The sequence below is a fragment of the Copadichromis virginalis genome, linkage group LG1 (assembly GCF_057382275.1).
Source record: "Copadichromis virginalis isolate Kocher_CV1m ecotype Utaka linkage group LG1, C_Virginalis_male_GT1.1, whole genome shotgun sequence".
Classification (NCBI taxonomy): Eukaryota; Metazoa; Chordata; class Actinopteri; order Cichliformes; family Cichlidae; genus Copadichromis; species Copadichromis virginalis.
The window spans coordinates 40,721,029-40,741,143 of record NC_140618.1 but is presented as its reverse complement, the minus strand read 5'-3'; the positions used below and the strand labels follow the sequence as shown (position 1 = coordinate 40,741,143).

The 20,115-nt window shown below is 43.4% G+C and overlaps 1 protein-coding gene across 8 annotated transcripts in view; it reads right to left on the bottom strand.

Moving 5' to 3' along the window:
* herc1 (HECT and RLD domain containing E3 ubiquitin protein ligase family member 1) overlaps window positions 1-20,115 on the bottom strand; it is a 94,312-nt gene that overhangs the window by 35,256 nt on the left and 38,941 nt on the right. For 5 of the 8 annotated variants that reach the window (XM_085463108.1, XM_085463160.1, XM_085463134.1 and 2 more), the window contains exons 22-39: window positions 15,248-15,419; window positions 14,281-14,617; window positions 13,150-13,270; window positions 12,390-12,441; window positions 11,390-11,655; window positions 8,591-8,806; window positions 6,652-6,772; window positions 6,174-6,411; window positions 5,921-6,093; window positions 5,531-5,686; window positions 5,340-5,446; window positions 5,142-5,252; window positions 4,894-5,064; window positions 3,316-3,555; window positions 3,118-3,201; window positions 2,014-2,573; window positions 561-1,188; window positions 35-308 (exon numbers count right to left, since the gene is read on the bottom strand). In XM_085463108.1, coding sequence (XP_085319234.1) covers window positions 35-308; window positions 561-1,188; window positions 2,014-2,573; window positions 3,118-3,201; window positions 3,316-3,555; window positions 4,894-5,064; window positions 5,142-5,252; window positions 5,340-5,446; window positions 5,531-5,686; window positions 5,921-6,093; window positions 6,174-6,411; window positions 6,652-6,772; window positions 8,591-8,806; window positions 11,390-11,655; window positions 12,390-12,441; window positions 13,150-13,270; window positions 14,281-14,617; window positions 15,248-15,419 — 4,027 coding nt within the window. The remainder of the gene's footprint in view (window positions 1-34; window positions 309-560; window positions 1,189-2,013; window positions 2,574-3,117; window positions 3,202-3,315; window positions 3,556-4,893; window positions 5,065-5,141; window positions 5,253-5,339; window positions 5,447-5,530; window positions 5,687-5,920; window positions 6,094-6,173; window positions 6,412-6,651; window positions 6,773-8,590; window positions 8,807-11,389; window positions 11,656-12,389; window positions 12,442-13,149; window positions 13,271-14,280; window positions 14,618-15,247; window positions 15,420-20,115) is intronic. The other 3 variants (XM_085463151.1, XM_085463143.1, XM_085463125.1) reach the window with 3 other exon arrangements.

Sequence of the window (20,115 nt, the reverse complement as noted above, 5' to 3'; positions counted from 1 at the left end):
GGACTCTGAACTGAAACTATCTGCATGTTCTCACCAGCCTTTGCTTTCCCACCACTAGGCTCCTCCAACAACCCATTTACAACCAGCTTGTAGATCATAGCCTGCGCCCTCTCCAGGTCTGCCAGTCCCAGGGCTCGCTTGATGGGGGAGCGCATTACTGCCCGCTTCACCATGTGACGCATGAGGAACTGCAGAGCTGCCCGCATCTCCACCTCGTCCTGGTATACTGGTGAGGTGGCAGCTGGGTTTCCACTGGTGCAGGTGTTCAGATCAGCGTTGTGCCCACTGGGGGTTGCTTCTGGTAACACCTGGAGGTCAGGACAGAACTGGTGGTTAGAAATCTCGTAATATTTAACTGAGATCTGTTTTTGATTTCACCAACTTCAGACAATGTATTTACATATGTACTTAACATACTTTACACATGGTGCAAACAACCAGAAACGTTCACATTTCTGTAGAAGTCAAAGATTTCCTGTAAGAATTCCTATGAACTGCACAGCACGCCAAGTGCATGGACTGCTACAGCTTAAGTAAACGTACTCGGCAGGCTTCTTTACCTTTGGTATGAGGAGCAGCTCAGCATACTTGCTGCAGCTCAGCAGCGCGCTGAGGGTCTTCATAGCTCCCAGGTAGAGGTAGGACAGCTGCACAGCATGGATCTCTGACTGAGTGGTGATGGAGGAAGGAGAGGGCTCGTGACTGCGGCAGCCATGATCATGGCCTTTCTTCCTGTTCCCATCAGCAGGAGCAGGAGCAGTGAAAAGGGTTTCATTCGCACCTACCCCGCCCCCAGCCACAGAGGAGATCTCACTCTCTGACTTTGAGTTGGGCGCCACGTGTGCTTTCACCTCATCGAGGCTGTGGGACACTCGTAGGTCAGAGGTTGTGGCAGCCGAAGGGGCTCCAACGTTATCTTTTGAGTCGTTACGGTTGTGCCCTTCGCCGTCGGTTTTCTCCTCGCCGCCGGTCGGCTCGTGCCCAGTAGAGGGTGTGTTGCGGTGCTTCTTCTCGTGGCGTCGGGCGCTGAGCTTTGTTGTAGTATCCTCGTGAATGCTGGTAAGGTAGGTGAGGTCCAACAACAAGGAGGCAGTGAGGCCACGGAAACGGGCCACATCAAAGGGCAAAGGCTCGCACGGGTCCAGGTTGTACAATGGAGTGTCACTAGGTGACCAGAAAGTTGGGAAGCTTTAATAGAAGGGAGTGGAGAGTGAAAAGAGACAAGGGAAGGAAACACAAAGTGAGGGAAAGGGTAGGAGAGAAAAGGCACAGCATGCGAGACAAATAAAAAGGTGCATTATGTGGGTATCACACGTGACCATCCCAGAAGAATGTATGGACGATGAGTCAAAAGCCGAAGTCAAGATGTGAAAGAGTAAAACGGAGCAAAGGAAAACAGAGGGTGACATGATGATTTCAAAGGAGGACACGGCAGAAAACATGAAGACACATCCAGAAATCACATCCAGCTCCATCTGTGATGTCGACACGTTCCAGTAGACACGTGTTCTTCAGCAACACGAACACGTGTCTAGAGGACAGCTCGTTTCACATGCCGTGCAAAGTGATGTTACTCTTTTTTAACCCCTGAAGTCATTATTCCAGAGAAACAGAACAACGGTTGCAGTCTAAGCCTTAACCTCCTAAGACCCGAACTCTTTCATGGCATACATTCTTAACTTCTTCTGCTATTTGGGCTGTTTGGGACCTGATGAATGTAAAATCTTGCTCTCTAAGCGCCTGATATCCACATATGAGGGCATTCGTTTTGCATTTCGATAGAACGGTGGCAGTGTAACGTCCTCGTAAGTGGATATCAGGCCCTTGTAGAGCAATATTTAGTATTGTGGTCTAGACAACCCAAAATGTGATGTCCACATATGTGGATGCCAGGTCCTAGGGGGTAGAAGTCACTCAGCACTTTGTCTTACGTCTTTAGTATGTCCTAAACATATATGCTTTACATTTAATAAGAATAAGCCAGTAAACAGCAGAAAACTTTTCATTCGATACCTGATAGTGACCTCGGCTTCATCCCACTGCACCTTAGCTGAGGTACTGCCTTCCTTCGTCACACCCAGCAGAGTAGCATGCCTCCCGGTCTGTTTGTGCACACATCTGCCTCCGACCCGAAGTCCTGCGTCCGCCCCCCCGATCACTGCCAGGACAGGCCACACCTCTGTGCAGAGGGTTCTCAAGTGGTGCTCCGACAGTTCCCCCAAGCCGTGCTGCCGTCCGTGGCGACCTTTCTCCTCATCTGTCCGTGTGGGCGTCTCCTGGCTTTCTCTCTGAGTGTCGTGCTCCTCGCGGCTCTGCACCGAGCGGCTCTTTTTCAGCCTCTGTCCTAGGCCGCTGCCAGAAGCGCCAGCTGACTCTCTAAAGCACAGTTTGATTTTGTGAAGTCGTTCAATCATAGTCTTGTTTATGCGAGGGGTCCAGTGGTCAGTGCGATGTAGGATGCGGATCAGCTGTATGGTGGCTTCAGCCAGCACTGTGGCCACAGGGCTGCAGACAGGATCCCCAGGTAAGAGGTCTCGCGGTGTTCCCCTCATTTGCATGTCACATATCTTAACCTAGAGACCGAAGATAAAGACAAAACATATACAGTAACTAACATATACTCAGAAACAGATTCTTTGAGGTGATTTCAGGTGTTTTAAGTGTTTAATCAACGGTTGTTAGATGAATGTAGATACAAACAAGTGTCTGAGTAGTCAAAAATCCATAATGTAAATTTGACTATTTGCAAATCAACAATTCTCTTTTTGGGTCTCTCGCAAAGATCCAAAGCTGACAGACCTCATCAATAAAAGATTTCATTTCATGTCGATGACATGTGCTAATTACTTGTGATTGGTGGACAATATTAGCCTACATGCAGGCACATGAAACAGCGTCATGTGTCACATTAGTTTTGCACTGCACGATAAAAAGATCTAACGACTTTAAAACTGTTTATTTACTGTTTAATTACTTTTTATAGTGAAGATGAAAACACACATTACAACATGTGAAATGACTTCACAGATATCTTAAATGAATATTTCCATTAATTAATTCAACACTCAGCCTCAAAGAGTGAATGTTCAAAAGGACGGACTCAGTCCAGCCACCTACCTTCTCTCCTGGATTACTGCTGTAGAACATCACACAGGGATAGAGCTCCGTGGCATCCACGTCCTCAAAGGCCAACTTGGGCTCCTTTGGAATCAAACGTTGATAGTTAGAGAAAGAACTATTGATTTCTAACAGGAGTCTAACTAAAGTCTTTTCACTTGCACAAATAACTGACTGCTCTCCTTTTTCACCCCTCACCTCTCCGTTCTTGCCAAAGGAGACCGTTCTTGCTTCCATATCCAGAACGCAGGTGATGAAATCTCCCTGAGTAAAGCTGCTAAGCGTCAGCGTTTGCTCCCCGTTATGATAGAGGTTTCCGCTATACGCTCGGTACAGCCACATATCCGATGTGGTGCGATGGTTGAAGTCGTGCACGGGCCATCGTGACACACCCACGCATGTCCCCTCGTTGCCTCGATTCTCCTTCACAATGTAGAACTACGGGTGACAACAAACAAACTCTGAAACACGTAGGGAGCAAAATAAAAACAAAGGCCACCTCTCCCACCTCTGTGTTACTGATATTTAAAAACAAAACTATGCTTTATTATTATATAAGGAAATCGAGCAGAAAAATTGACTAAAAACAATATTAATCTTCTTTTTTGAGTGTTCTCCAACCAGTGTTGGGGAGTGTTGGGTCTGCGCCTCAGCAGACCCGCTGGTTCAGAGACTTATTCCCGTTAACGAAGCAAGACGAACAGCTCGACCAGTTCTTCACACGCTAGCTTCCCTGCAGCCTTTTATTTCTGTGACACACAGTTTACACAAACAGTTACTTTGTTGAAATAAGTGGATTACACGGCGGTCTCTCTGTTTTTGGTGATTCCACGCCGGTGGAAACCCAAACAAACACACATTAAGAGGATCTAATTCCTGTGTCTCGATCTCACTGCCCATGTCACCTCTACTTGCGGCCGCATAATGACGTGAAGAAATGTTTTTAAAATTATTGTTCAATAAATGATTAAATATGAAGGCAATAAGAGAGTGTTACAGGCATCGCCCTAAAGCATGCAGCCTGATGGGCAGTGTAGTCCGTGCTGCAGGGAGAATGGACGGCCATACCTGTGATGTGTCTGTGAGCGAGGAGGGAGAAAAAGGAAAAGTACGAGCTGTCACCGAGCAGAAACGGGAGCTGGAAGCATGTAAATATAATAATAACCACTGCAGCCTGACGAGCCCAGCTGTGAGTAAGCTGTTAAGACTCGACTGTACACTGTGTTCATGTTTTCCTCCGAAACAATAAGCTCTGTTGCAGCAGCCTTTCAACGCCTCTCTCTGTCTCTGCTAGCAAAGTTGACCCAGACAACAAAGTAAAGCTAGTTTTCGGCTACGAGCCCGACATGAACCCGACGTATCAGCCAGAGGTCCCTTTACTACGGTTCGGAGCCGCGGACCTGTTTTATATACGCGAGGAATAGTTTTCTATATGAGATCACTGCAAAAAGTGCAGCCTTACCTAATGTCCACCTACTGTTACTCATTTATATGAAGGTTTAAACATCTAGTTGGTGTTGGTGTGGAGAGTAGCCTTCAGTAATAGTAATAAATCACACAGCAGTAGTGCATTCATGTAGTTGTAAAAAGCATGATAATATATTAAGTAATCCAAAGTATTCAGAATACATTACTCTCATTGAGTAACGTAATGGAATACGTTACAAAATACATTTTGGGGCATGTAATCTGTAATCTGTAGTGGAATACATTTTAAAAGTAACCTTCCCAACACTGCCTCCAAGTAATAATGAGCCAATGAGAAAAATACTGTACCTTCCACTGGTAGCATCCAGAGGAGATGCCAGTCGAGGCCAGGCCGTAGCCTTTACCCCCGCTGCCGTGTGTCAGCCCCTGACTGTTTTCCACTACACAACACTGAGCCTTTTCTGGGTCAAAGGAAATTTCCTGAATGGGAAGGTTCTCATCTTCCTCCTCTGTATCTCCCTGTGAATTCAAGCAGCTGTCAGCTACATAAACAAATAAAGATAAAGATACATCCACAGCTAGGTGATCCTCCACACCTGTAGTTTAAGCTCCTGAACTTTTTCTTTAATCTGGATCGAGTGTTTGGTTTGAGCAATGGGACCTTCCCACATGCAGTCAGACAGCAGGGAGAAGAGCCGTTCAATGACCTAGAGGACAAGAAAATATTAAAGCTGGCGGACTGACGACAGTCATGTAGGGCAAACTGAGGACTTGCACAGAGAAACTATTAGCACCTGTGTCATTTGGTCATCTTCCATGCTAGCCTCGCAGGCAGGCAGGACAGCCTCCAAAACATGAAGAGCCAGGAGCCGAGTTCTCAAGTTTCCCACCAGAGGAACACCTACATTTAATAACCAGAGGAAACGTCATTTTCACTTATGTTTATATTTGAGAAAGCACCATACACGATAGTAGCTTCTCGTACCTGAGCAGCACTTCTGCGCTGCAATGTTCAGCAGCACCTCAGTCCATTTGGGGGATGCCATCTTGGACTGGATGGCCTTGGAGGACACCACCCTCCTTAGGAAGACCAAGAAGTCACCGAGGTGCAGTTCGGCTGTATGCTGTTTGCGCAGCAACGCTGAAAATCAACAAAATTGCAATAAGTATAATAACAGGTTGCACTTATACAAACACAAAAACGGACTTTCTTTGAAGCAAATACTGTTCACACCACATCATCTAAACCTCATGCAAAAGTGCATCACTCATGTGAGTGTTGCTAAGTCAATGACTTATACATCTCAAGATTTAAAGAAAATAAACAAGCTTTAACCAAACACAGAGATGTAATGACAACAAACGCGAGTTTCACCTCTGAAGTCTTTCCTTTCAGAGTCGGCGCTGTCCTCATGTTTGCCATCTTCCTGCTCTTTTCCAGCATGAAGGAGACTAACTCCTGCCTGAGATAACAGGTTTTTCAGCTGACTGCAAAGCAGGTCCAGCAGTGACTGGACAACCTTGGGACTCAATTTGTCTGCATATGTTCTGCAAACACAAGGAAAGACACTGGTGTTGCACTGCTTCTGATTTACCAATTCCTCTACTGCACCTTGTTGAGCGCTTACCCCGTGCTGATGGCGAGTATTTGCAGCAGCCGTGTGGAGGCCACCTTCAGGGCAGTGCTGAGCTGAGACACGCCAGGTTTTTGCAGGAGCTGGAGGGGCTGCCCCAGCATGGTCTCCGTCCCGCAGAGCTGGGACAGCACATTGAGCAGCCCACTGGAGATGGCCAGAGACACATCCACTGGCTGGTAGCGAACGCTCAATGCAAACACAGTCACCAGCAGGAGGCGCTGCTGAGCTTCTACGGTGACAAATGAAAAGATCAAAGAAAGGGGTCAAATAGAAGCTCACAGGCTGGGCCTTGTGTTTTAGAGGTTTAGAGTAAGGCCGTTAAGTTCTCTTTTCAAAACACGATTGGAGACATAACTTCACATCTACCTGCAGGTGAAGCTATCGCCTGAAAGTTCTAATAAGCTTTCATAAATGTAAGCAGTACAGCTGTGAACACTCCTCAGTTCTATACAGCAGCACTCTGGATTACCTATGTGGTGCTTGTTTGCCTGAAGTGCTCTTTCCAGTGTGACAGACAGTTGCTGGTAAATCTTATGGACAGCCGTCTGGATTTCCATTTGGAGGCTCCTCTTTGCTGCTTTTACACCATCCTGTCAAAAACAAACGCACAGCCACACAAAGACAGAGTTCAAAACAACAAATCAGTCAGTCCTTTACACATACACTGAAGGTGAAAATACTGATGCACCTCTTCCTGTCAAACAAATACAGAGATCCTATATTGAGGATACAGCGCATCACAATGAACCGGTAAACTCCTTTTGTACTGCAGGCAGCCCACTCTGAGTTTATGTGCCAGTGTACAGAACTTAATCCCTGAAATATTTTATATAAAAAAATAAGAACAGAAGGAAATCTCACCACTACCACTCACCCGTCAATATGTGTCTTATATGAGTGGACGAGTCAATGAATTCACTTCTATCCAATGACAGCATTACTAAAGTGAGTTTAGGATATCCTAAACTTTTCTGCTGGTAACCGCTGCTGTTTTTACCACTGTTAGCTGCTGTTAACTGATGGTATTGAAACTGAATTTGAAGGTGATTTAGCATTGTTGGACTCAAACGCTCGGTAAATAAATCCTCATACAATGTGAGAATACAATCAGACTCTTCATCAGAAACAAAATGTGACTTTTAGGCCTTGAGCCTAACGTTAGCTGGCATACTGTTAGCGTAGAGGCATGCTAATTGTCAGCTGTCCAGAGGCAAGATGGTTGCATGTCTAATCAGCAGACAAAGAGCAACTGCAACAATGTTGTGAATAAATAAGTGAGTTTATGGAGTTTCGTGTGTTAGAGCCCTGACCTCAGCTCAGCAGATGATGAAGTATCCATGTACAAATATTAAATGGTCATATATAGTTTAAAAGTGATCTTAAAAATATATAGTTTAAAAGTATTAGTGATCTTTAAATGAAAAGTATGTGGCTGGTCTCTTGAGACAGACACCCTTTCTATTTTTGATCAAACTTGTAGGCATGGCTGGATCAGGTCACCCTAAATCAGTCCTTAGATATGGTGCTATAGAAAGGCTCAGGCTGCTATTTCTCCACGTCCTTCAGTTTATGTGTTTATGTGCCACAACTGAATGCTAGATTTTGTCTGGTCACTTTTGGAGTTGCATTGCTGTGGAGGTAATTAATATCAACTCCAGAAGAGTCAATTCTTCAATTTGGGCTTAATTAATAATATTTTAATAATTAATATATTAGTATAATATTGACTGACATACTGGTCAATATTAGGTTTTTGTCAATACATTGGTATCTGCATTTATACTGGCCAGTAAATGAAAATGTAAAAACGTAAATAAGACACACGACAGAGGCAACTTGTTATGAAGAGAAAACAAGATTAAAAAACGTCATTGTCACGTTTGTTTTAGTAAGAACTCATAAATAGCTTCATATAACAAATTTTAGTGAAATCAGTTTGTCAATGATGTCAGCTGATACATTGTGTTTTTAAAACACCAGAAATCCACACAGTGCCTGGAGGAACGCAGAGCAAACAAAGGGACAAACTCAAACCCCGAACAGATAACCCTGCAGATCAGAACCACATTCTGAGCATTAGCAGAGCGAGCGGGACTTCCTGGTGGTTCCAACACCCAAATGAACCAGTGATGTATTTTGATGATGATCGTTATTAACAATAATTACTTTTGCAAACCTGGATCTATGTTGCCATCAAGAAAGGACAGCAAAGTTGAATCATTTCATTGGCTGGCCCGCTACGTTACTACTGTGACACCTATTACATACTTGAATTTTTTAACACGCCAAATATCCTGTAAAGACATTAAGATGCAAATCTATGAGATAACAGATAATGCCTATCATCTCACAAATTGTCCAGACACTCGCAATTCGAGGTATTCTTCATCCTGTGATGAGAGCCATACCTGGTAATGATGCAGCTGCACGTTCTCTCTCTTCAGCACTCCAGTTCCCACAGTGCCAAGGCCAAAACAGCCAGCCAGGAACTGCAACCTGACAGAGGTGAGCAGTGAAGAGGACTGGAAGACTGCGCTGGATCGATCTGCATTGTTCAGTTGGCTGCCCTTCTCTTCCATGCCTGAGATCAACACCACGATCTGGTGGAGTGCTTCCAAACGCAGCTGGACACAGAACACATCCAACACTCAAATGAATATTCTGAATACTGACTGATAAGATAGATGTAATTAGCATCAGTAACACTGGTTTGTGAAGCCCTGTTACTAGGCCTGGAGCTGTAGATGTTTTTAGCCAATAAGTATAGCCTAAATAAGTCTTTACAAGGAAGCTGTGTTTGAGTGGGTACGGCAAGCCAGGAGGTAGAGCAACTGGGAGGTCGGTGGATCAATTCCCGGCTACTCTAGAGCAGCGTTTCCCAACCACTGTGCTGCGGCACATAGGTGTGCCGTTCCACCTGATTATTACTCGAAGCGATCGGTGTGAGTAACGGCCAGAACAATTACATTGTCTTCCACTAGAGGAGAGTACAACTACCTGCTCTAATTAAATGGGTTGCCAAATGCCAGTAAAACAGGAGAAGACGAAGAAGAAATTACATAATAGTCACGTAATAGCAATAGATAAATATCTGAAGAGAAAAAGTAGTCAGCCTGATCTGGTTCCTGGAGAAAATGCTGACCCAGATGAAGGCCTTAGGATGAGCAGTGGTCAGAAGAAAGCACAAAAGGTCTACTGGGGACAAACCGAGCCAGTTTCGCTACGCATGGTGCTCAGGGGAAAATGATCAATATGCTTTTTGTGACATTGTTGTTTAATGGTGTGCCGTGTGATTTTTTTAATGTGAAATATGTGCCGTGGCTCCAAATGGTTGGGAAACACTGCTCTAGCATGTTAGGCAACAGACTGAATCCAGAATGGATCCATTGAGCACAAATGTTAAACAACGTGCTTGTTCATAGCATAGTGTTTACTGAGGTCATGGCCGAGGGCTGTTTCCTCATAGAATTCTATAAGCCCAATAAGTCCTTTCAAAACCATGTTTTATCTACTAAAAACATGCAAACCACTCTTCAAACCTGGAAGGCACCAAACCACTACTGCACATGCTCTATATGACTTGCACAAATTCCCCCTTTCGCTACAAATAGATTCCAAATTTGTGAGAAACACAGATTTGTCCAAACAATGTCTGAAGACCAACTCCTGAGACGTGTGGTGCAGAACTATAGTTGTAATATTTCTTAAGTGCAAAAATCATGGTATTGTAGATGTCAATTTTTCAAGGTACATGGATGGAGTCTTCCTTCAAGCTGCAGTTTGACTGTTTACTGGGTAAAATGTTTTCACTGGAAGCCCGTTTCCGCCACTAAATAAAAACAAAACAGCTAGTATCCATAACTCGAAATTTCGAGTTAGCTCTGCCAATCAAAAATATACGTGAATGAGGTCGCTTTCTTGTTACCCGGAAGCTTATGGCGCAGAGGAACGCGCACACAAAAACGGATCCCAACAAATTGGCGCTTTCGCGAGTACGTTTGCTGATAGCAACACCATGTGATTCAGCTAATAACAGGGATTTCATCATTTGTGAAGCCAGGCTGAAAACACGCAGCAATCTGTGCATTCACGACTGGATGTAATACCGGTAGCTTAGCTGTAGCATTTGTAGCTGAGGCTTCAGCTTCTGGGTAACAAGGAAATGACGTCATTCACGTAGATTACTGATTGGCAGCACTAACTCGAAATTTCAAGTTATTAACTCAAAATTTTGAGTTATGGATCCTTTTTTTTTAGTGGCGGAAACGGGCTTCCATAATGTTTTCCTGTATCCAGTGTGTGTGCTCTGTTCTGCCCAGCTCAGTCTTTTCTTTTTGTCGGCCCGTCTCAGACCATGAAGTCATCCCTCCACTGTGATGCTGACACTGGTGTTTGACAGGTACTATTTAATGCAGCTGCCAGTTTACAACCCGTGAGGTGTCTCCGTTTTAAACGACACATTCTCAGATGTTTGTCTTCTTGCACAGTTGTGCATCGGGCCTCCCACTCCTTTTTCTGCCTATTTTAGACTCAGTGTTTGCTGCTCCCTAAAGGGATATGGATAAGAGATTTTAAGTTTCTGCACAATTACTCACAATAGCCTTCCTTTCTCAGAAGAACAACTGATGACTGGAGAACAATAAAATGACTGATGCTTCGGACACTAAACTAACCTAAATAATGCTGTGCCATGGTTTCCAGCTGTGCAACACAACTGCAAAAGGTTTTTCTACTAATTTATTAGCCTTTTAAATGTATTGATTTGGATTAGCAGCCATACCAGGAAACTGATCCAGAGGACTGACAGCTGTTGATGATAGGCCTCTAAGCAAAACTGTAGAGACATTTTTAAAATATCATCTGACTAATTTGAATTGTTTTTAAATTTGATAACGTGTTCTTCTTTAGAAAATAAAAACCCAAACTTTTGACGAAGTCTTTATATCGTCAGTAGGAATCAGTCAGTTTTAGACTGAGTGAAATGAGAGACAGGCATTACAGATTTCGGTCTTCAACTGATTTGTTGAGAAGACAAAGAAAACGTATAAAATACTGTCATCTCTGTTCTGAAAAGGTATAACCGTACAAAAAATAAAAATCCTCCACAAATGAATTAAAAACGTTTCATAGAAGAAAAGAACAAAATCAACTATGCTGACTTTGATTAACCATCATTTGGTTCGACTTCTCGCTGAGGAATCGCTCACCTCTGCTCTGCTCTGCTGCTGTTCCATAGCCAGGATAATGGCCTGTGGGCTGGTGGACATACTTTCTTCTGGCTCCTTAAAAGCTGGAGCCAAGCCCACGTCACCACTGATGAAGCTGACCATGTTGTCGATGAGAGCGTGGATGCCCAGCGATCGGCTCAAGTCCAGGTCTGACTCTTCATACGTTGAACTGTAACTCTGCTGACGGCTCAGCTTGGCCCGAAACCAGGACTCAGCCAGGGAGTCTGGTGAGCTGTGAAGGAGGCCTGAGAAGGAGAAGAAGATCCCGTTTGTTGTATTTGTGCACACAGGGGATCTATTGAGGGATGTGCCGAGTAGCTTTGAAGCACTTAAAAGGAGCGCATTATTACTCGACCGGAGTTCATCAAATGGCCAAATGCCGAGTCTACATGCAGGCGCAAGCCTCCATTATGAGTTTGCCTGTGATGGATGCACCGAGTATCCAACACACACACTGAGGAAGAATTCTGCGGCTGAGAAGTGGAATGGGAAACAGGCTAGCGCGTCCACACAACAACTCAGTCAAAGTATCAGCACTGATGACTTCTTCAAAAGTGCAACCCAGAAAGTTCCATGAAAATTCTGCAAAGTAACAGATTACACTCTTCACGAGGAATGAGCCATCATAGTGCAAAGTAACAGTGCAAGCAGAAGAATGGCCTGAATGGAGACGTTTATGTGATCCTGATTTCTTTATCTTTCTTTTTTTCTTTACAAAATGAAAAGTTGAGGCTCAAAGAGGGCAGGGTGTGGGTATGGCATTACAGTCATGGAGTTATGAGTTAACAAGAGGAAGAAACATGCCATCGTTTACTTGCTTGAAGTTCCTCTTGTGTTTGGGGCTCAACTGCCCCAAAAGAAGCAAATAAACTATCCGTACAGGAATCAGAAGACAGAGAGACAAGAGTAACATATGAACGATAACAACCATTGTCCTCTCTCCAAACATTAGCGGAGCAAATTAGCGGTCGGTCGTTACCTCTCTTTTTGTGGGAGAATGCCAAGTCTAGGTCAACATTTCTTCTTCCATTCTGAAAGAAAAAACAGAACAGTTCACAGATTTGCACATTATGTTAACCTGTGATTGTAAACTGGAGATTCAGGCGGCTGAGGTGGAGGACAAACAGACTCAAGGACAAGTTATGTGTGTGGGCTTTGCAGTTGTTGTGTGAAGGAAGGCAAACATTAAAGGTGGAATTCTAATGTCAACTGCGTGATTATTGGACTAACAGATGCCAGTACTGCAGCCACAGTCTGTGAATCAATCTGCCTCTGTGTGTGTGTGTGTGTGTGTGGGGGGGGGGGGGGGGGGGGGGGGGGGGGGGCGCAAAGTGTTTCTGCGCAGTGTACCAGGGGCACGAAGAAAATGTGTCATACCATAGGCACGAGCGGTGTGTGTGTCTGTGTGTGGCAAGGTTTTTCTGTGCAGTGTACCAGGGGCACGGAGAAAAGTCGTCGTACGGCACGAGGAGAGTTTGTGTGTGTGTGTGTGTGTGTGTGTATAGTGTTCCACATGTCAGAAGCAAGTGACACATTACAGTGAACATGATTTGCTTATTAACACTGGCAAAGGGTTAATGTGTTTACTACCATCATTACTGTGACCTTGTTCTCTGTGAGATTAAAATCACATTATTTTGTCAGTGTGTGGTGGGTCAAAGGAGAGCAACTAGTTCTCTGAGTTGTTTGTCAACTGTACTGCAGATGTAACAAAGAGTGTGTGCAGGCATTTGATTTACCAAAGTGTAACCTTCTTCATCTGACTCTGGCTGGGAGAGGTCAGACTCGCTCCTGGACTTCATCAGTCTGTAACTTGGGCTGCTCTGCACTAAACGGCTCTCTGCGCTCAGGCTCTCACTTCTGTACACAAACATATCACAGCACTGTTAAATCAATGAGAACAAGACAGCTAAACAACAACAATTAAACACCATGATTTTCACCTGAATGGTGGCGCATACAGCCACATCAGTTGTCTCCCTTTTTATAAAAAGGACAAAGTACAACACGGTGCTCGAAATACAAAACATTGGAATACTTTGACATTAAAAGGGTAAAGCAGAATTATGTTCACTACGAGAGGTTCTGAGGTGCACACCGCAGGATCCAAACCACTATGGTTTGAAATGTGAGCTACAGCGTTACATTAACACAGTTTTTTTGTGTGCAGACTATTCTACTTTAATTCAGTAGGCTTAACAAACAAGAATGATAGGAATGATATTACACCATGATTAATTCAGCTGATCAGGTGCACACTCAATACGAGGCACAACAAGTGAGAAAGGCTGAACAAACAAACAAACAAAATGAATTACTGTCCAAAGACTTATGGAGTCGTGTAGACAACAAAAGTAGCCTGTGTGTTATCTTTTAGTCCTGTGCAGTCACCTTACCTCACTGATATTGGGCACTTAAGACTAGTCAGATCATGACTAACTGAAGACAGCTCTTGATGTGGAGCCTTACAGTTGTGGTCAGTACAGTTCCAGTACAACTATGTAATGTGCTCATTCCAATGCTTCACTGTAAAAGTTAACAAGAGCTTGGTGCAGGAATTCAGTGTTTTTCCACCCAAGTGACGACTCAAAAACACTTTTCAAAGCACTTTCATCAAACTACCTTTAAATAAGCAGATTTAAAGTAACTATAGAATATCAACCTAATGATAAACTGAGCTATATTAAATATAACTGAAATGTTACATTATAAAAGTATATGAAATAATTAAAATAAGTTGGGTTTTCCCTTAAGTGTATATGGGGCCAGTAAAAGAGAAATGCACAATTCTTAGTAATGTGACTGTGCCCAATGATAAAGGAATTCAATTTTTCAGGGATGTCAACAGTAGCATCCTATTTCTCTCCGACCTGGTCATGAAGCTGAGGCACTCCTGTGTCCCTGTAGCTAACTGGGTCTGAGCTTCTTCCTGGTTCTGCTTGGTCAGCTCGCCCAGTACTGGGCTGACTCCCAGTATCAGCAGAGCACAGCGGTGGATCACAGAGTTACAGGCTGCCGTGTAAAGGTCTTGGCCTTCTGGAAGACCCGTACTGCCCCTTCTGCCCTCTTGAGCCAGAATGGTGTCTTCCTCTCCACCTCCTCCTCCTCCATTCCTGGAGCTGGAGCCCAGTCCTGTGCTGCTGCTGGCCCGCTCTCTCTCCCGACTGCGAGCCACCTCCCGCGCTGAGAGAAAACATTGAAAGATTTCTGTGTTGTGCCACAATCATACACACACACACACGCACACACAAAAAGACACACAAATAAGATGCAGTGTTAGAGGACAAAACAGCAGCCACAAAGAATTACTGGAGTCTAATAGTCAATACTAAAGCCCGTGCTAAAGCAACACACTGCAAAGCCTTCGGCACATAAATGTCCATATATTACAGGACATGAATATCAAGTGAAGGTGTTCATAACAGTATGTCAGAAGTTTACAGCTTTAAAACTGCCAGATTACACATGCTCATAGGTGCTATGAAACACCTTCCTACTGAGAAAGCTAGCTGATAAACTGTTCGACTTAGAACTTCACAGCATGAGAAATATGCAGAAATCAGTTACAATGTTGCAGATTACAGCTGCACTTCCAAATACATTATACTAAGTAGTATACCTGAATATTATTAATAATAACCATTTATTAATAATATTCATACTAGAACCCTTTTACCAACACTACAGGCTACAGTGACAAGCAAAGTCAACAAAAACACAGATGAATAATACAGACAGGATTTTAAAAAGTTAACATTTATTCAGTTATGTCCTCCAATTGGCTACTGCTTTGCACACTAAACACACACACATGCAACTACAGGCACGAGTACTTACTTCCAGCTGTCATTACTTCATGCTCCCTGTCATCCTCTTCATCGTCTTGCTCTTGATGGCCTTCTTCTCTCTCACGGTCAACCCTCTCTTCAAGTTCTGCCTCCTCGTCAATGGTGCGTGTGAAAGAGTGCTCCTGGGGGTCCATGTCCAGAGAGTCCTGATTGTCAGAAATCTGGTCAAATGACAATAATGCCTGATTTTGGATACCATTGATATGACTATTAAGCTCGGTGGAAACGTGTGTATGCAGTTATGACCATAGTTTCTTGGACAAATACAGAATATATACACAATTTTGCCTCTGTACACCACCATAGTGGGTTTTAAATCAAATAATCAACATGTGCTTAAAGTACACATTTTACCTTCACAATAAATAGGTTTAGCAAAAACTTGGCATTAACTGTTTGGGAATTCCAGAGGTGGCTGTGGCTCATGTGGCGAAGCAGGCTGTCGATCAATCAGTCCCTGGCTACTACAGTCCATGTGTCCAAGTATCCTTGGGCAGGATACTGAACCCTGAGTTGCCCAAGATGCACCCATTGGAGTGCAAGTGGGTGTGTGAATAAAATGTGTGTGATTGGGTGAATGAGACCTGTAGTAGGACGCTCTTTGAGTTGTCAAAAATTGAAGAAAAGAAAAATAATGGCTCAATTACAGGGAGTGCAGAATTATTAGGCAAATGAGTATTTTGTCCACATCATCCTCTTCATGCATGTTGTCTTACTCCAAGCTGTATAGGCTCGAAAGCCTGCTACCAATTAAGCATATTAGGTGATGTGTAGAAGTCTGCATCCTTCAAGAAAAACATGATTTTCATGCAGGACAATGCTCCATCACACGCGTCCAAGTACTCCACAGCGTGGCTGCAAGAAAGGGTATAAAAGAAGAAAAACTAATGACATGGCCTCCTTGTTCACCTGATCTGAACCCCATTGAGAACCTGTGGTCCATCATCAAATGTGAGATTTACAAGGAGGGAAAACAGTACACCTCTCTGAACAGTGTCTGGGAGGCTGTGGTTGCTGCTGCACGCAATGTTGATGGTGAACAGATCAAAACACTGACAGAATCCATGGATGGCAGGCTTTTGAGTGTCCTTGCAAAGAAAGGTGGCTATATTGGTCGCTGATTTGTTTTTGTTTTGTTTTTGAATGTCAGAAATGTCTATTTGTGAATGTGGAGATGTTATATTGGTTTTACTGGTAAAAATAAATAATTGAAATGGGTATATATTTGTTTTTTGTTAAGTTGCCTAATAATTATGCACAGTAATAGTCACCTGCACACACAGATATCCCCCTAAAATAGCTAAAACTAAAAACAAACTAAAAACTACTTCCAAAAACATTCAGCTTTGATATTAATGAGTTTTTTGGGTTCATTGAGAACATGGTTGTCGTTCAATAATAAAATTATTCCTCAAAAATACAACTTGCCTAATAATTCTGCACTCCCTGTATATGGAGATGGTTCGGATTCAAAATGTCAGATGATCAGCAGAATAATGTGTTCTGTAGAGAATCCCTAAAAAATGTTCTGACAAAAGTTTCAAGCACTGCTAATCTTTTCCACCATTTACAACAGCGCCATAAAGTGCAGTATGAAGAGTGTGAAACTTTGCTGTATCACAGATCATAAAGCCTCCAGCACTGAAACAAACCACATTACAAAACTCCCATACCCATGCTGTGCCTTATGAGAAGTGGAGTGACAGTACTAAAGCAGCGGCCTATCATATCGCTAAAGACATGGTCCGCATCTCAACTGTGGAACAAGAGGCCTTTATACAGCTGCTAAAAACACTGACCGAACATACCAGATACCTAGTCAAAAGTACTTTGCAAGAGAAGTACGGCCAAAAGTATATGCTCACCAAAATGTCTCATTGACCAGCAGGACCTGTGAGCCATACATGAATGTGACTACAGCCCAAGACCACACCGCAGAGCATATAGCTGAAGCCCTGCAGGATGCCCTCACAAGCTGGAAGTTCAACCTGACGCTTTAACGACTGACAACGGGGCTAATACCTTGGTGGTTGAGGATGCAGTGTTTTTGTCACAGACTTCATGTGGCCATTGGTCAGTACAATACTGAATCAGCTGATTTGAAATAAGAAAAAAGATTACTAGGCATGACATTAAATAAAAATCTTATAGAATCACCGAAAGAGCTAAACATATCTACAGGGTGGGCCATTTATATGGATACACCATAATAACATGGGAATGGTTGGTGATATTAAAGTCCTGTTTGTTGCACATTAGTATATGTGAGGGGGCAAACTCCTCAAGATGGGTGGTGACCATGGTGGCCATTTAGAAGTCGGCCATCTTGGATACAACTTTTTTTTCCAATAGGAAGAGGGCCATGTGACACATCACACTTATTGGTAATGTCACAAGAAAAACAATGGTGTGCTTGGTTTCAACGTAACTTTATTTTTTCATGAGTTATTTACAAGTTTCTCTTTGTTCACAGCCATTGATATGTCGAAGAGGTTAACACGTGAGGAGCGGATCTAAATTGTGTTGATATCTGGTGAACGCAGTAACCGGGTCATTGCAGCAGATTTCAATGCAAGACGCCCTACGAGACCACCCATCTCCCATGCTACAGTCAGCAAACTGCTTGCTAAGTTTCGTGAAACTGGTTCAGTGTTGGACTGAAGTTGAACATCCCTTGGGCGGATATTAGCTACTCACAAATGGCACTCTTACAAACTCCAGCTACTGCAGCATCTCAGCGAGGATGACCCAGATCGGCCACATAATTTGCAGAATGGGCAAAACAAAAATTGGAACAGGACCCTCAGTTCACGCAGAAGATTTTGTTCAGTGATGAGACAAACTTCTATGTGAATGGTGTTAACAAACAAAACCAGCGCTATTGGTCTGACACTAACCCTCATTGGATGGATCCCTCCAAGACTGTTGGAACAACAAAAGTGATGGTTTGGTGTGGTATATGGGGCACAACGATAGTGGGTCCATTCTTCATCAATGGAAACCTCAAGGCCACTGGATATTTGAAATTGCTACATGATGATGTAGATGAACAGTTTCCTGGAAAGTGGATTGGTCGTCGTGGGCCAGTTGAATGGCCCCCAAAGTCTCCCGATCTGACCCCTTAGACTTTTATCTTTGGGGTTATCTGAAGGCAATTGTCTATGGTGTGAAGATACGAGATGTGCAGCACCTGAAACTACGGATACTGGATGCCTGTGCTGGCATTTCTCCTGCGGTGTTGCTATCAGTGTGTGAAGAGTGGGAGAAGAGGGTTGCATTGACAATCCAACACAATGGGCAGCACATTGAACACATCTTATAAGTGGCCAGAAACTTGTAAATAACTCATGAAAGAATAAAGTTACGTTGAAACCAAGCACACCATTGTTTTTCTTGTGACATTACCAATAAGTTTGATATGTCACATGGCCCTCTTCCTATTGAAAAAACAAAAAATGGATCCAAGATGGCCGACTTCTAAATGGCTACCATGGTCACCACCAGTGTTGGTCAAGTTACTTGAAAAAAGTAATCAGTAACTAATTACTTCCCCAAAAAAGTAATCCTGTTACTTTACTGATTACTTATTTTCAAAAGTAATTAATTACTTAGTTACTTTTTAAAAACACGATTTACAACCTGAAGAGGTGATAAAGTCTCTTTTTAAAACTTGTTTTATCAGTTTTAATCTTTTAACTTTATGCATCAAGCAAAAATTTAATTATATGCAACATTCTCTGACTGGAAGAAATTAGTTTAACATTTAAACCTATTTTCTGCACATTCCAGCACATAAAATAAAATATTTGTTGTGTTTACACTCACTCTTTCAAATAGATGCAAGTAAAACACAGCAGAAAATAAATAAAGTCAAAGACTCAGCGGTCCTGTTGCTCTATTTTCACCTGTAAAGCAGGAGTGGGGTAGGCGGAGGTTTACCCTGGTGCAGGTGTGCCGCGGTCAGTTGAAGAATCCGCGAGTTTCTCTGTGAGTTTCCCATTACGTCGTTGCGCACTCGTGCTTGCTCGGAAGTTTAGGGGTTTTTTCGCTGTAAAAAGAAGTTTTCTTCCCACGCACAACGGACACTAATGTTTTTGTCACTTTTTATGGAATCAAACTCAAAGTAAGGTCAGTACTTCCACGCTTTAAACGCTGCACGCTCATACTCTCTCCTGCACTCGATATGTGATCCATTGTTGATCTGCACACAGCTGTTGTCACTAACGGCGCACTCGCTTACGTCACTATCGTGAGACATTCTCGCAAAAAATCACGGTTTTAGTAACGCAGTAACACAGCGTTCCTACGGGAAAGTAACGGTAATCTAATTACCGTTTTTGCAATAGTAATCCCTTACTTTACTCGTTACTTGAAAAAAGTAATCAGATTACAGTAACGTACTGTGCTATAGCAGTGGGACGGAAAATAATAATAATAATAATAATAATAATAATAATGGATACTTTATTGATCCCCATGGGGAAATTACTTGTTTTTCTCTGCATTTGACCCATTCACTCAGTGAAGCAGTGGGCAGCCCACTAAGCAGGCGCCCGGGGAGCAGTGTGTAGGGACGGTACCTTGCTCAGGGGTACCTCAGGGTAGCCGTTAAGTGGATTCGAACCGCCGACCTTCCGATCATGGGGCGACCACTTTACCTACTAGTTGGGCATTTTAAACATTCCGCCTTAGCCTACTCCCGCCTCGAGGACATTCAGGGACAGCTCAACCAGCCAATAAAGAGACTGCAGCAGGACGTACAGATGCGCTGTAACAGCACGTATTACATGCTCCAGTCCCTCATTGAGCAAAAGCGAGTGCTGGGCATGTCCGAGCACGAACTCCCTGACTATCTCA